Source organism: Pseudophryne corroboree, chromosome 6 (assembly GCF_028390025.1).
Source record: "Pseudophryne corroboree isolate aPseCor3 chromosome 6, aPseCor3.hap2, whole genome shotgun sequence".
Classification (NCBI taxonomy): Eukaryota; Metazoa; Chordata; class Amphibia; order Anura; family Myobatrachidae; genus Pseudophryne; species Pseudophryne corroboree.
Genome location: NC_086449.1, coordinates 379,579,739 through 379,592,430, shown reverse-complemented (window position 1 = coordinate 379,592,430; position 12,692 = coordinate 379,579,739). Strand labels below are relative to the sequence as shown.

Here is a 12,692-nt window from a genome sequence, read left to right as displayed (position 1 = left end):
AAGGAAATGTTTGGGGGAGGTAATAGGGGAGCGGAGACTCAAAAGCAGGCAGTAGGAATGGCTCCGGCTTCTTACCTCCAGCAGTCATGCAGCGTGACCATATGGCCACTCAGACAGTCAGTGTTTGCCCGATGTTGCATCTTTGTGCTCAAGTGGTGGGTCAGAGATTATGGCAAGTGCATTCTTTACTTTACATATTTTCAAACAGCCGCTGTGTACAGATTTGCAGCAGTGAAGGCATTTGTGTCCATCACTGAATCAGGGGGTAAATGTATTATAGTGGCACGGACCATGGTGCTCTTACACTTCCTGCTTTGCCTCATTACCGAGGCGAAGCAGGAAGGGACATCGACAAGATGCAGATCCCTGCGCAGTCTGAAGCCGGCACCTGCCACGGCCAGGGACAACTCTTTCCCTGCTGTGGTGTATGGGCATCGCCACCAGCAGCAATGCTGACCGTTCATACATTGCCAATGATGTGGCGCTCTCCTGATTGGCTGGGCGCTCCTGTACTCAATCAATCAGGAGGAGCGCACTGGTTACAATATAGCGTAGTACTCTTGTGGGTGACCCAAATTAACTTTGCGGTTAACCGCAGACCGCAAAGTTCCCATCATTGGTTACAATGGAGCTGCGCTACGCTACATTGTAACCAGTGCGCTCCTCCTGATTGACAGTGCAGGAGCGCACAGTGAATCAGGAGAGCGCCATGATGTGGCGCTCCCTGATTGGCTGGCGGGACCTTCACTGACAGAAGTCACAGGGGGTCCCGCCATTCGGGGAAAGGGGTTCCATGTGTAAACATGGAACCCCTTTAGTTGCGAGGATCGGATTTTCGTTTTTTTATTTTAAACAAGTACGTGGATTACGACGAGAAAGAAGAGGACAGATCTACACTGGATTGTTTGTAAGTATAATTTTATTTTTACAGGTAATACATGGATTCTACTGGACAAGTGGACGTGAATCGCAGTGTTGGAGGTAGGTAAGTATGTGAGTGTGTAAGTGTGTGTAATTAAAGTTGTACTGTCACGGTGTCTGTGTACTGTTTTTTTGGGAGTATTTTTCTTGTAGTAGAACCACAGGTACCAGCGGGCCCCTTATTTCCCCGCATGCTAGTACTTGTGGTTCTCCAAGTACCAGCTTGCGGAGGGGGCTTGCTGGGACTTGTAGTTCTCCTACAAAAAAACATATTCTATCTTATTACACAATAGCTATCAGCCTCCCATCCACCGCCCACGGATGGGGGGGGACACAGCTTTGGCCTTCACCCCTGGCCCTTGGGTGGCTGGAGGGGGGGACCCCTTGATTTAAGGCGTCCCCACTCCTCCAGGGTACCCCAGCCAGGGGTGACTAGTTGGGGGGGTAATGCCACGGCCGCAGGGACCTATATAAAAGTGTCCCCCGGCTGTGGCATTATCTTTCTGGCTAGTGGAGCCCGGTGCTGGTTTAAAAAATACGGGGGACCCCTACGTCTTTTGTCCCCGTATTTTTGGAACCAGGACTGGATGCAGAGCTCGGTGCTGGTTGTTTAAATATGGGGGGACCCCAGTCATTTTCCCCCCTGTATTTTTACAACCAGGATCGGCTCAAAGAGCCCGAGGCTGGTTATGCTTAGGAGGGGGGACCCCACGCAATTTTTTTCTTTAATTTATCACACTTTCACACACCTACCCACAGGTAAGCATGTACGGATCTCACTGATCCGTGCATGCCTATCAGAATACGGATAAAAAAAGCAGGTCTATTTTAAAACTGCTTTATTTCCCGAATTCTATGATTTACTGGCAGTGTTTGGCTATTGCCGGCAGTGATTGTGAATACGAATTCTTAGTAAATTACCGAGTTGTATAAAATAACAGGCGTGTTTGACCAATGGTGTATTCATTCGTATTTGTGAACTCTGCCGTTAAAACAAATATGAATGCGCTCATCATCCGAGATTTGGGTTTAGTAAATTCCTGAGATGACTCTTTGAAAAAAATAAAAAACTCGGTCAAAATCGGGACCTTAGTAAATATACTCCCAGGTGTTTGTTTAAGGATGTCTTACCCAACAAGACATTTCAGCAACACCTGTATCTGAAATGTAATGGTTTGGAATGCTGAGTAGGTGAATTTTAAGTATAATATTTTTCTCTTCTTTAGGGTGAAGCAGGTCTAAAAGGTGAACCTGGTATTAAGGTAATATAGCTACAGTACATTACTAGATAGTACTAGTTTGTAAATAGGGATGACCTTGATGTATTGTTGCTGAAATTATGATTGCCCCATTGGAGACTCTGGGTGGCGGCATGGCTGCATGTTAGTGTCATCGTAGTCATACAAAGCTACTGTCAGAATCAAGGCAATGAGATCATCAGCCACATGATAACATTTACAGCCACAATACGGTCTGAGGACTGGACAGCAAGAGCATGTACATGGCGAAGAGGTTGTCCTAGGAGTGGATGTGAGTGTCACATGGTCAACTCACATGGTAAGCTCTTCAGCCACACATACGTCTAGATGTATCAAGCCTTCTAAATAATGGAGAAGTATCAGCTTCTAGCTAGCATTTATCAAGTGCATTCTATAAAACGATAGGGAGAAGCTGATTGGTTGCCATGTGCAACTTCTCCACTCTATATTCCCCCACTTTTTCTGATGCTGTCCCTTCCCCTCACTGCAGTGTTGGGGTGGCCCTCGACCCTGATGGTATGCAATGCACGATGGTCTGATGGCTATGGTGAGTGTTTCACCATCCCTGAGAGGCCGATAGTAAAACATCTGTGGCAGATCCCCACTGCTGATTATAAATTGAAAGTTATTATTTTACTTTGTATATGTATATTGTATAAAAGCTCTAATATACCTACTTGTAAGCTATAGATATCAAGTATCAGTTTGTGTTCTCCAGTCCCTATCCAATACAGAGTTTCTTTTTCCCTTCAAATTGTTGCATAATAGTGGCAATTCTCTGCCGGGCAGTAAGGCAGAATAGAGGACCATCGGATGTGATTACTCATGAGGGGCAGAGACGTGGATATCAATATTAGCAAAATACTGGGTTCCACAGGGAATAACATCGGGGTGTAGAGTAGGATCTTGATCCGTGGCACCAACAGGCTAAAAGCTTTGACTGTTCCCAGAATGTATAGCGCCGCTTCCTCTATAACCCCGCCTCTGTGCACAGGAGCTCAGTTTTGTAGTTGGTGCCATGCAGTGCAGGCATACAACGCGGCAGGGCTGCTCTAGTAGCCCTCAGAAGAGTTTTTTTAAGTGAACGTTGAAGACTTCAAGGGCTGCAGCAGAGACACTGTGAGTGTTAGATGTCAGTCAGACATCTCCTGCTGCAGCTCCATCACCTCCCCCAGCTGCGCTGTATAGTCCTGCGCCCTGGTTGCCGGGTACTTACAGCGGAGGCTGCGGTTTTCTTCAGTCAGGCACACGCCACCGCAGCTCTCCTGGATCGCGTGGCCGCACTTTGGAGGAGGTAAGAGGTTCGCCCAGGCGGGACCCGCTGGAAACCGCGATCTGGCGCGGCTTATGGGAGGCGGGCCGCATGCGCTGGCGTGGACACTGTGGCAGTACAGGGACCCCACTAGACCACCAGGGTAGGGGCACAGGTCGGTTTTACCAAAAAACGTTTTTTATATGGCCCACAGTACCCGGTGGTGAAGTCCAGCAATGGGATAAGGGTCTGACCTGCAGCCCCTACCCCAGCCCCAGGGCGCCATTTAGAGTAAATTTTCCCGCCCTGGAGCTGCATATCTCTCTCTCCCTCACTCCCTGTCAGCGTTTGGCATGCTGAGCTGATCCTGGGACTGTTTGGGCAAAACCTCCTCTGTAAAGCCGCCTGCATGTCAGCGCTGTGCATTTTACAGGACACTTATGTATTCTACATGTCTGCTGACAGTGTTAGTTAAGAAACAGTGCATTTAGTCAGGGTTATGTAGTACAAGTACCCTGTGATATACATCCAGTCTTTACTGTGCATTGATATATCTATTGACTGTATAGCCTTACTTAGTATTACTTTGTATTGCTGGTCCAGTGCAGTTTTATCGCATGTCATAATTTCTGCATTGTACATGTGACTGTGTATGTGTGCATATACTGCTGCAGCGAGACTTCCATTCCATGTATCTCACTCAGAGTGCTATCCCTATATTCTGTACCCTGTGGGGGCTAGGTGCGTCAGGGTTATTGTTTAATATAGGTGTTTCACAGGATATACTGTACTTATTGAGTATTTTTCTCTGATTTTCAGTCACCACATACCTCTTGAATTCTTTGTTTGTGGTAATACACTGCACAGGGGGTTCTTGTTAAGGTATTAGACTGCTGATATTATACTGGGTTGCCCGTGAATTGAGCTTACAGGTGTGTCAGCTACAAGGGGCGACGGTGCTGCGGCTGATCCCACACTGCGTGGTGGTGACGCTGCGGACACATTAGAGGAAAACATAGCTGCAGAGGGATCAGGTTCTGGGGGTTCGCTACCCCCCAGTGGGACCGTAGCAACGGGGGTACATAATGAGCCACCTTGGGCTACTTTTTCCACGTTATTAAGTACGCTGGTAACTAGACTTATGCCCCCTATGGGACCTCACATGCCGGTACAACCGCATATTGTCCCTGTGGTTAATCCGCCATGGGCAGATCACCTGTCCACTCAGTTACAGCAATTGAACAACTCACTGACTAAACAGAAATTTAACTCTCGCCCGCCTAAGACCAAGGGGTCCTCTAAGCGGGCCATTACTTCCTCACAATCCACTCACGTCCCCGACACCTCGTCTGATGAGGATGGTGTGTATACTGACCCCACAGACACTGATCCAGATACTTCTGATGGGGAATCTGTCTCACAGGTGGATGTTCCTGATTTACTGGAGGCTATCAGACTAATTCTTCAAATTACTGACGACCCAGAGCCTGATGCTACCTCTAAGAAACCGGACAAATTTAAATTTCAGAAGGTTGTGAAACAAGTTTACCTCACTCTGACCATTTAGTTGACATATGTCAGGAATCCTGGGAAAATGTGGGAAAGAATCCCCTCGCTGCGGGGCTAAGTAAAAATTGGGAAACACCGCCGCCGGTGGATTTGCAAGTGGCGTGGCTGGTGGTATCCTCAGCTCTGCCTGTAACTACCGTCACTTCTCTGAAAGAACCGACGGATAAGCATGTGGAGGGTTGCTTAAAGACGATTTACACCCTAGCAGGAGCTGTGCATCGGCCCACTATTGCAGCGATATGGGCTGCTGAAGCTATTGAAGCGTGGGCTCAGGAGGTGGAAGCAGAGCTGCCTTCCAATTTTTCTGATAATGCTAGACAATGTCTATCGTATATTGTCACAGCCTCTTATTACATTAAGGAGGCGGATTCTGATGCCGGTATTCTGGCGGCAAAGGCTTCTACTACGTCCGTTTTGGTTCGCCGGATTCTCTGGTTATGGCCCTGGTCTGTGGATCTGGATTCAAAGAAAACCCTGGAGGTTCTCCCTTTTAAGGGAGACATTCTTTTTGGAGAGGACCTCAACAAGATAGTCGCTGACTTAGCTTCTGCTAAAACAGCGTGTCTACCTAGTGCTGCTCCTGGGATCCGGATTGAAAGTCGACAGTAACTAGGTCGACAATGTCTAGGTCGACCACTATTGGTCGACAGTAACTAGGTCGACAGGGTCTTTAGGTCGACATGTTCTAGGTCGACAGGTCAAAAGGTCGACATGAGTTTTTCACAATTTTTTCTTTTTTTGAACCTTTTCATACTTAATGATCCACGTGGACTACGATTGGAACGGTAATCTGTGCCGAGCGAAGCGGTAGCGGAACGAAGGCACCATGCCCGAAGCATGGCGAGCGAAGCGAGCCATGCGAGGGGACGCGGTGCACTAATTGAGGTTCCCGGTCACTCTACGAAGAAAACGACACCAAAATAACATTAAAAACTCATGTCGACCTTTTGACCTGTCGACCTAGAACATGTCGACCTAAAGACCCTGTCGGCCTAGACACCCTGTCGACCTGGTTACTGTCGACCAATAGTGGTCGACCTAGACATTGTCGACATAGTTACTGTCGACTTTCAATACCACACCCACTGCTCCTTTGGTGCCGAAGGTTAAGAGTACTTCCTTTTGCTCCTTTCGTCCTTCAGGTAAAGCAAAAGGTCAGGCGTACCCGAAACAGGCTCGCACTTCCAAAACCACTAAGCCCAAACCTAAATGTGCCTGGGCTGCCCGTCAGCCTGCTTCCAAACCTGACAAGCCTGCTGCATGACGGGGGTGGGCCTCCCTCTGGAGAATCCCAGGGTGGGAGGCCGATTTCTAGGGTTTACCCAGGAATGGTTGATGACCACTTCTGATGTTTGGGTATGGAAAGTCGTCACTCACGGTTATGCCATATCCTTCAAGAATCGTCCCCCTCATTGATTTTGCCTGACAGACATCCCTTCAGATCAGGTGAAGGCAAAAACTCTTCAATCGGTGGTACAGTCCCTTCCTGGACACAGGAGTGGTGGTACAGGTGCCTCTGGCACAGAGAGGCAAGGGGTACTATTCACCGCTGTTCTTAGTCCTGAAACTGAATGGGTCTTCTCGGCCCATTCTCAACCTCAAATCCTTGAACAAGTTTGTGGGAGTCTCCAAGTTTCGTATGGAAACTCTTCGCTCTATTGTTCTGGCATTGGAGCCCGGGGATTATATGGTCTCCCTGGACATACAGGATGCTTACCTGCATATTCCTTTTGCAATGTCACATCAGCAATACCTGAGGTTTGCTGTGGGTAACCTCCATTATCAATTTCGGGCTTTACCTTTTGGTTTGACCACGGCTCCGCGAGTCTTCACAAAGGTCATGGCGGTAATGATGGCTGTACTCCGCCGTCAAGGGGTCAGGATCATCCCGTATCTGGACGAGTTGTTGATCCTGGCAAATTCCCCAGATATTCTCCTACGTCATCTGGATTTGACGCTCTAGTTTCTGCAAGCCCACGGGTGGCTCATCAACTGGAAGAAATCTTCTCTGGTCCCTGCTCGGAGCATGGTGCACCTGGGGGCGTTGTTGGACACTCACCACAACCAGCGGTTGTTCTTGTCTCAGGAGAAAGTCCTGAAACCTCAGGACAGGATTCGATGCTTCCTATCTCGTCTACAAGTGTCGATACACTTGGCAATGCAAGTGCTAGGTCTCATGGTGTCGGCTTTTGGCATGGTGCAGTACACTCAATTCCAGTCCCGCCCTCTGCAGAAGCTGATTCTTGCCAAGTGGGATGGCCTGCCTCACCGGATCAGGTCTCAAATGATCTCATTGTCTTCGGAGGTCCGTCTGTCACTAAGTTGGTGGCTGCAGGATCAATGTTTGAGCAGGGGTCGTCCCTTCTGGATCTCCAACTGGGTCCTTCTAACGACGGATGCCAGTCTGAGAGGCTGGGGCGTGGTGTTGGAGCAAAACTCTCTTCAGGGTCGGTGGACCAGGGAGGAGTCTCTCCTCCCAATAAACATTCTGGAATTGCGGGCAGTGTTCAATGCACTGAACTTGGCCCAGCATTTAATACAGAACAGACCTGTTCAAGTACAGTTTGACAAAGCCACCACGGTGGCGTACATAAATCATCAAGGTGGCACTCGAAGCCGCATGGCAATGAGGGAAGTTTCAAGGATTCTTCAGTGGGCAGAACGCCATCTGCCAGCCATATCGGCAGTGTTCATTCTGGGGGTCCTACACTGGGAAGCGGACTTTCTCAGTCATCAGGACGTACACACCGGAGAGTGGAGCCTCCATCCAGAAGTATTTCAACTCCTAGTGGACAAGTGGGGCCTACCAGATGTGGATCTGATGGCGTCTCGACACAATCACAAGGTTCCGGTCTTGGGAGCAAGGAGGAGGGATCCTCAAGCAGCGTTCGTGGATGCACTGGCAATTCCATGGAACTTTCGGCTGCCATACGTGTTCCCTCCAGTGTCACTCCTGCCCAGAGTAATAAGGAAGTTCAAGCAAGAAGGAGGAATCCTACTTCTGATCGCTCCAGCGTGGCCCAGATGGCATAGGTTCTCACATCTTCAGGGTCTCTCGATAGAGCTTCCCCTTCTACTTCCACAGCGCCAAGATCTCCTTGTTGAGGGTCCCTGTTTATATCAGGATTTGGCCCGGATGGCTTCGGTTCTGTCGGTGGTTCTGGAGGCATTACAAGAGTCTCTGTTTGAGCCTCTTGAATTTGCAGACCTTAAGTGGCTTTCTCTTAAGGTATTGTTTCTACTGGCTGTTGCCTCTGCTAGATGGGTGTCGGATTTGGGTGCCTTGTCTTGTAGGTCCCCCTATCTGATTTTTCACCGTGACGTCCCGGGTACCTACCTAAGGTGGTGTCTTCTTTCCACCTTAATCAGGAGATTGTGGTTCCGGCCTTTGTCTCTCCGGATTTATCCTCCAAAGAGCGGTCTTAGGATGTGGTACGGGCTCTCCATATCTATGTGAAGAGGACAGCCTCCATTAGGAAGTCTGATTCTCTCTTTGTACTGTTTGGTTTTCACAAACGTGGCTGGCCTGCTCACAAGCAGACCCTGGCCAGATGGATTAGAATGGTGATTGCACATGCTTATGTACAGGCTGGTCGTCCAGCTCCTGCGACTATCAAGGCTCATTCTACTCGGTCTGTTGGACCTTCTTGGGCGGCCCGCCGTGGTGCGACCCTTGAACAATTGTGCAAGGCGGCTACCTGGTCCTCAGTGAACTTGTTCATAAGGTTCTATGTCTTTGATACATCCGCCTCCCAGGGTGCTTCCTTTGGACGCCAGGTTCTTGTGCCCGTTACAGTGCGTCCCCTCCCTTGAGGAACTGCTTTAGGACATACCCGATGTAATTCCCTGTGGAACCCAGTGTACCCTGCTGCAGAAAACGAGATTTATGGTAAAAACTTACCGTTGTTAAATCTCTTTCTGCGAGGTACACTGGGTTCCACAGGGCGCCCACCCTGACGCACTTAGCTTCTTTGGGTTTGTGTGGCATTAGCCGCTGACACCTTCTCTTGTCGTGAGAATGTGTTGTATGTGGCTACTAACGGTTGTCGTCTCTTTTACCTGCTACTGCATTGGACTGGTTAACAAAACTGAGCTCCTGTGCACGGAGGCGGGGTTATAGAGGAGGCGGTGCTATGCATTCTGGGAACAGTCAAAGCTTTTAGCCTGTTGGTACCTCGGATCAAGATCCTACTCTACACCTCGATGTTATTCCCTGTGGAACCCAGTGTACCTCGCAGAAAGAGATTTAACAAGTTCTTACCATAAATCTCATTTTATTGAATTTTTTTATTGGAGCATAGGACAACAAGACATATCTTTGGAATTTCACATATTCTCTTTCTAATATGTATAAAGTGTCACACCAACATGTCTAGTTACTGGATAACCATATGTGAATATCTTTTTTATATATTTAGGGAGATACTGGAATGAACGGGGAACCAGGTGAAAAAGGACAACGGGTAACTTTTTTCTCTCTCTTTGCATAGATAGCGGTCTATTGGCCTAATTCAGACCTGATTGCACCTCTGCGAATTTGCAGAGGTCTGCGATCGGATAGTCACCGTCCAGCTAGAGTGAAAATCCGCTCCATGCAAGTCTGCATACGCTGTGCGAGCTCAGCAAAGGCTGGTCAGCTGCAAATCCGTTCGCAACTCATTCTCCATCAAATGATTTTTCCAGTCTCTGCAGTCTGTGCGTAGCACAGGACCTACTCCTACAATGCGACAGAATCAGGCTGATCAGGCCCAGAGCTGACGTCACACACCCATTCTGAAAACACTTGGGAATGCCTGCGTTTTCCTCGACACTCACAGAAAACGGCCAGTTGCCACCCCCAAATGCCCACTTCCTGTCAATCAACCTGCAGTCACATAGCAATCAAAAAAGTCGCAGGATTTTTTTGCACTTTGGCCTCGCGCCTGCTCATTAAGATCTGTATGCATGCACAGTCATTCGATAATCGTCCGCTGTGCGATTTCGCACAAAAGTCACCAGGTCTGAATTAGGCCCTATGTACTAAGAGCCTTATTCGGGTCGCACCGCAATATTTGCCCGACAATACGCATGCGCAGGTCTTGTCCTGTGCGCCCGGCCAATGCGATTGGATCACATTGGCTGCGAATGCCTCTGCCTGATTGACAGACAGAGGCATTCGCGGGGCGGCAACGTGGTGTTGCGGGGGCGGGACCCTATGAATGGGTCGGGCCGGCACCATTTTTCAGGGCGGCTGTGTGACATCACATGCAGCTGCTCTGAAGGAAAAGATGGCGGCGGCGTCTTGCAGTCTCAGCCGCTGGGTGGGATGGGCAGCATGCTGGGCGGCCTTGCCCTGTGCTGGGCTCCCCCCAGCATGTGATAGAAAAGATTGCAAATTCAGATTTTTAGCCGAATCTGCAATCCAACTTAAATAGGGTCCTAAGCCTTGGAGATAAATTAAGTGGACGGAGATAAAGTACCAATCAATCAGCTCATAACTGTCATTTTTCAAACTTTATCTCTCTCCAAGGCTTAGTAAATAGACTCCTTAGTACAGTATAACTAGCCAATGCCGTAGCAATTTTGGTGGATTGCGGCAATTCCTGGAATGCCTCATGATGCTCTTCTATGTAGATACAAGGGTTTGTGCATGAGCAGTATTGTATAATTCTTTTGCTAACATCAGCCCACTGACAACCCCCCCTCTTCTCCCCCTTCCCCACCTTCTGTTATTTTAAAGTGGTGAATGATGTTGACAGTTATGGGGAAAAAATGCATGACTGTCAGAGCTCCGGTTAGTTAGAGCACCGTGATAGGTTATAATGCTGCTGTAAAGGCACTCATTCACCTGCGCTCACACTGAAGGCTTTCATTTTGTGTACTCAATTTGCTAGGACCCTGCAACATCACTGGAACACTCTGGTAATTCTTCAAAGTAAAATGATCTATTCATTTAAATACTGTTTCAGCTCCTTAAAAGTAGTAGGTAGCTGTACACTATTTATACTTACAGTTCTATACAAAAGAGGGAATATTTGGAAAGAAAGCGGTATTTGGGAATTTAGGTTGACAGATGGACTATATGTTCAAAGGAGGAGGGATAGTTGGTGGCAGTAAACACCTGTTTATCTTGTATTTCTAAATTCCCCCCAGGGCTCTACAGGGCTTCCTGGCCGTATTGGTGGTGATGGACAAAAAGGAGAGATGGGACCACATGGAAGAGACGTAAGTGTAATTTTTTTACATATTATATATAGCAATATAATAATTGTAGGAGGTCTGTCCTGTCTCCTCAATACACGCACAGTGGCCTGGGTGTGCACCCCAATATCTCCCACTGAGAGGAAGACGGGACAGATTTAAGAGAGGAGGACTCAACGTGGTAAGTTTGGGAGCGTGGGGTTGCATATATACTGTATAATATATTGCATATATACTGTATAATATATGCCAGACTTTTCTATTATGAAAAGTCTTAATTAATGCTTTCCTGTATTTTACTCAAATAGAAGCAAAGCCAGGAAAAATAAACATTATCTTCTTTCCCTAATTGGAATTCTTGCTTTCTCGATAGGGCATTGATGGCAAAAAAGGGAATAGAGGCGAACAAGTAAGTTCTGAGCCCAAATTAGATGAACAGTGTCAGCAATAGACTACTGAGAAATCCAATAACGTACAGCTGTTCTCATAATTTTGATCGACTGTCTTGCATGAACTCATTCTAAAAATGAGGGCACATAAATGTGAGAATGTCAAGCCGAATGCATTCAAGGTGTATGTAAACCAATGATCAGAGAAACGGAACTGGGTTGTAGCTGAGCGTTTACATGATGGAAAACTTCAGTATGGCTGTGTGCAAGTGCAGGCAATGTAGCTTGTAAGCATGTACTATACAACTATATACCTAATATTGGCCCTATTCCGAGTTGATATTGGCCCTATTCCGAGTTGATCGCTCACTAGCTACTTTTAGCAGCCGTGCAAACGCATAGTCGCCACCCACGGGGGAGTGTATTTTCCCTTTGCAAGAGTGCGAACACCTGTGCAGCCAAGCGGTACAAAAACATTTTGCACAAAACAAGACCAGCCCTGTAGTTACTTATTCTGTGCGATGATTGCTGCGACGAAGGTCCCGGAATTGACGTCAGATACCCACCCTGTAAACGCCTGGACACGCCTGCCTTTTTCCAAACACACCCAGAAAACGGTCAGTTGACACCCTTAAACTCCCACTTCCTGTCAATCTCCTGTGCGAATGGAATCGGCTGTGCGAATGGAATCGTCGCTAGAAGCAGTGCAAAACAACAATGCTCTTTGTACCCGTACGCCGCGTGTGCGCATTGCGGCCCATATGCATGCGTAGTTTTTACATTTTTTTAAATGATCGCTATGCAGCGAACAACGGCAGCTGGCGATCAACTCGAAATGAGGTCCATAGGACAGGTCATGTACACACTGATGATTATGACCGCAACAGCTACATTTCTTTTCAATGTAGTTTTTGACCTCACCCAGGCAGAGATGAATCATTGTTCTACTTCAGCATCTCTGGATTCATCATCTACTGTATGTTACTAAGCTGCCCCTTCCCTTACATAGAGCCGCTGTGGCTGCTCCATACAGCTGTTTGTGGGTCATGCTGCGGGGAAGGTGGGGTTAGGAGGAGCTAATGGAATCAGTGATCACAGAATTTGTAGCTTATGACTGAGTCT

The 12,692-nt window shown here is 47.9% G+C and overlaps 1 protein-coding gene across 1 annotated transcript in view; it reads left to right on the top strand.

Moving 5' to 3' along the window:
* The window catches only part of LOC134934577 (collagen alpha-1(VII) chain-like), an 817,258-nt gene that overhangs the window by 241,538 nt on the left and 563,028 nt on the right, over window positions 1-12,692 (top strand). Inside the window, exons 50-53 of the mRNA XM_063929986.1 lie at window positions 2,148-2,183; window positions 9,420-9,464; window positions 11,134-11,205; window positions 11,555-11,590. Of these exons, the coding sequence (XP_063786056.1) occupies window positions 2,148-2,183; window positions 9,420-9,464; window positions 11,134-11,205; window positions 11,555-11,590 (189 nt within the window). The remainder of the gene's footprint in view (window positions 1-2,147; window positions 2,184-9,419; window positions 9,465-11,133; window positions 11,206-11,554; window positions 11,591-12,692) is intronic.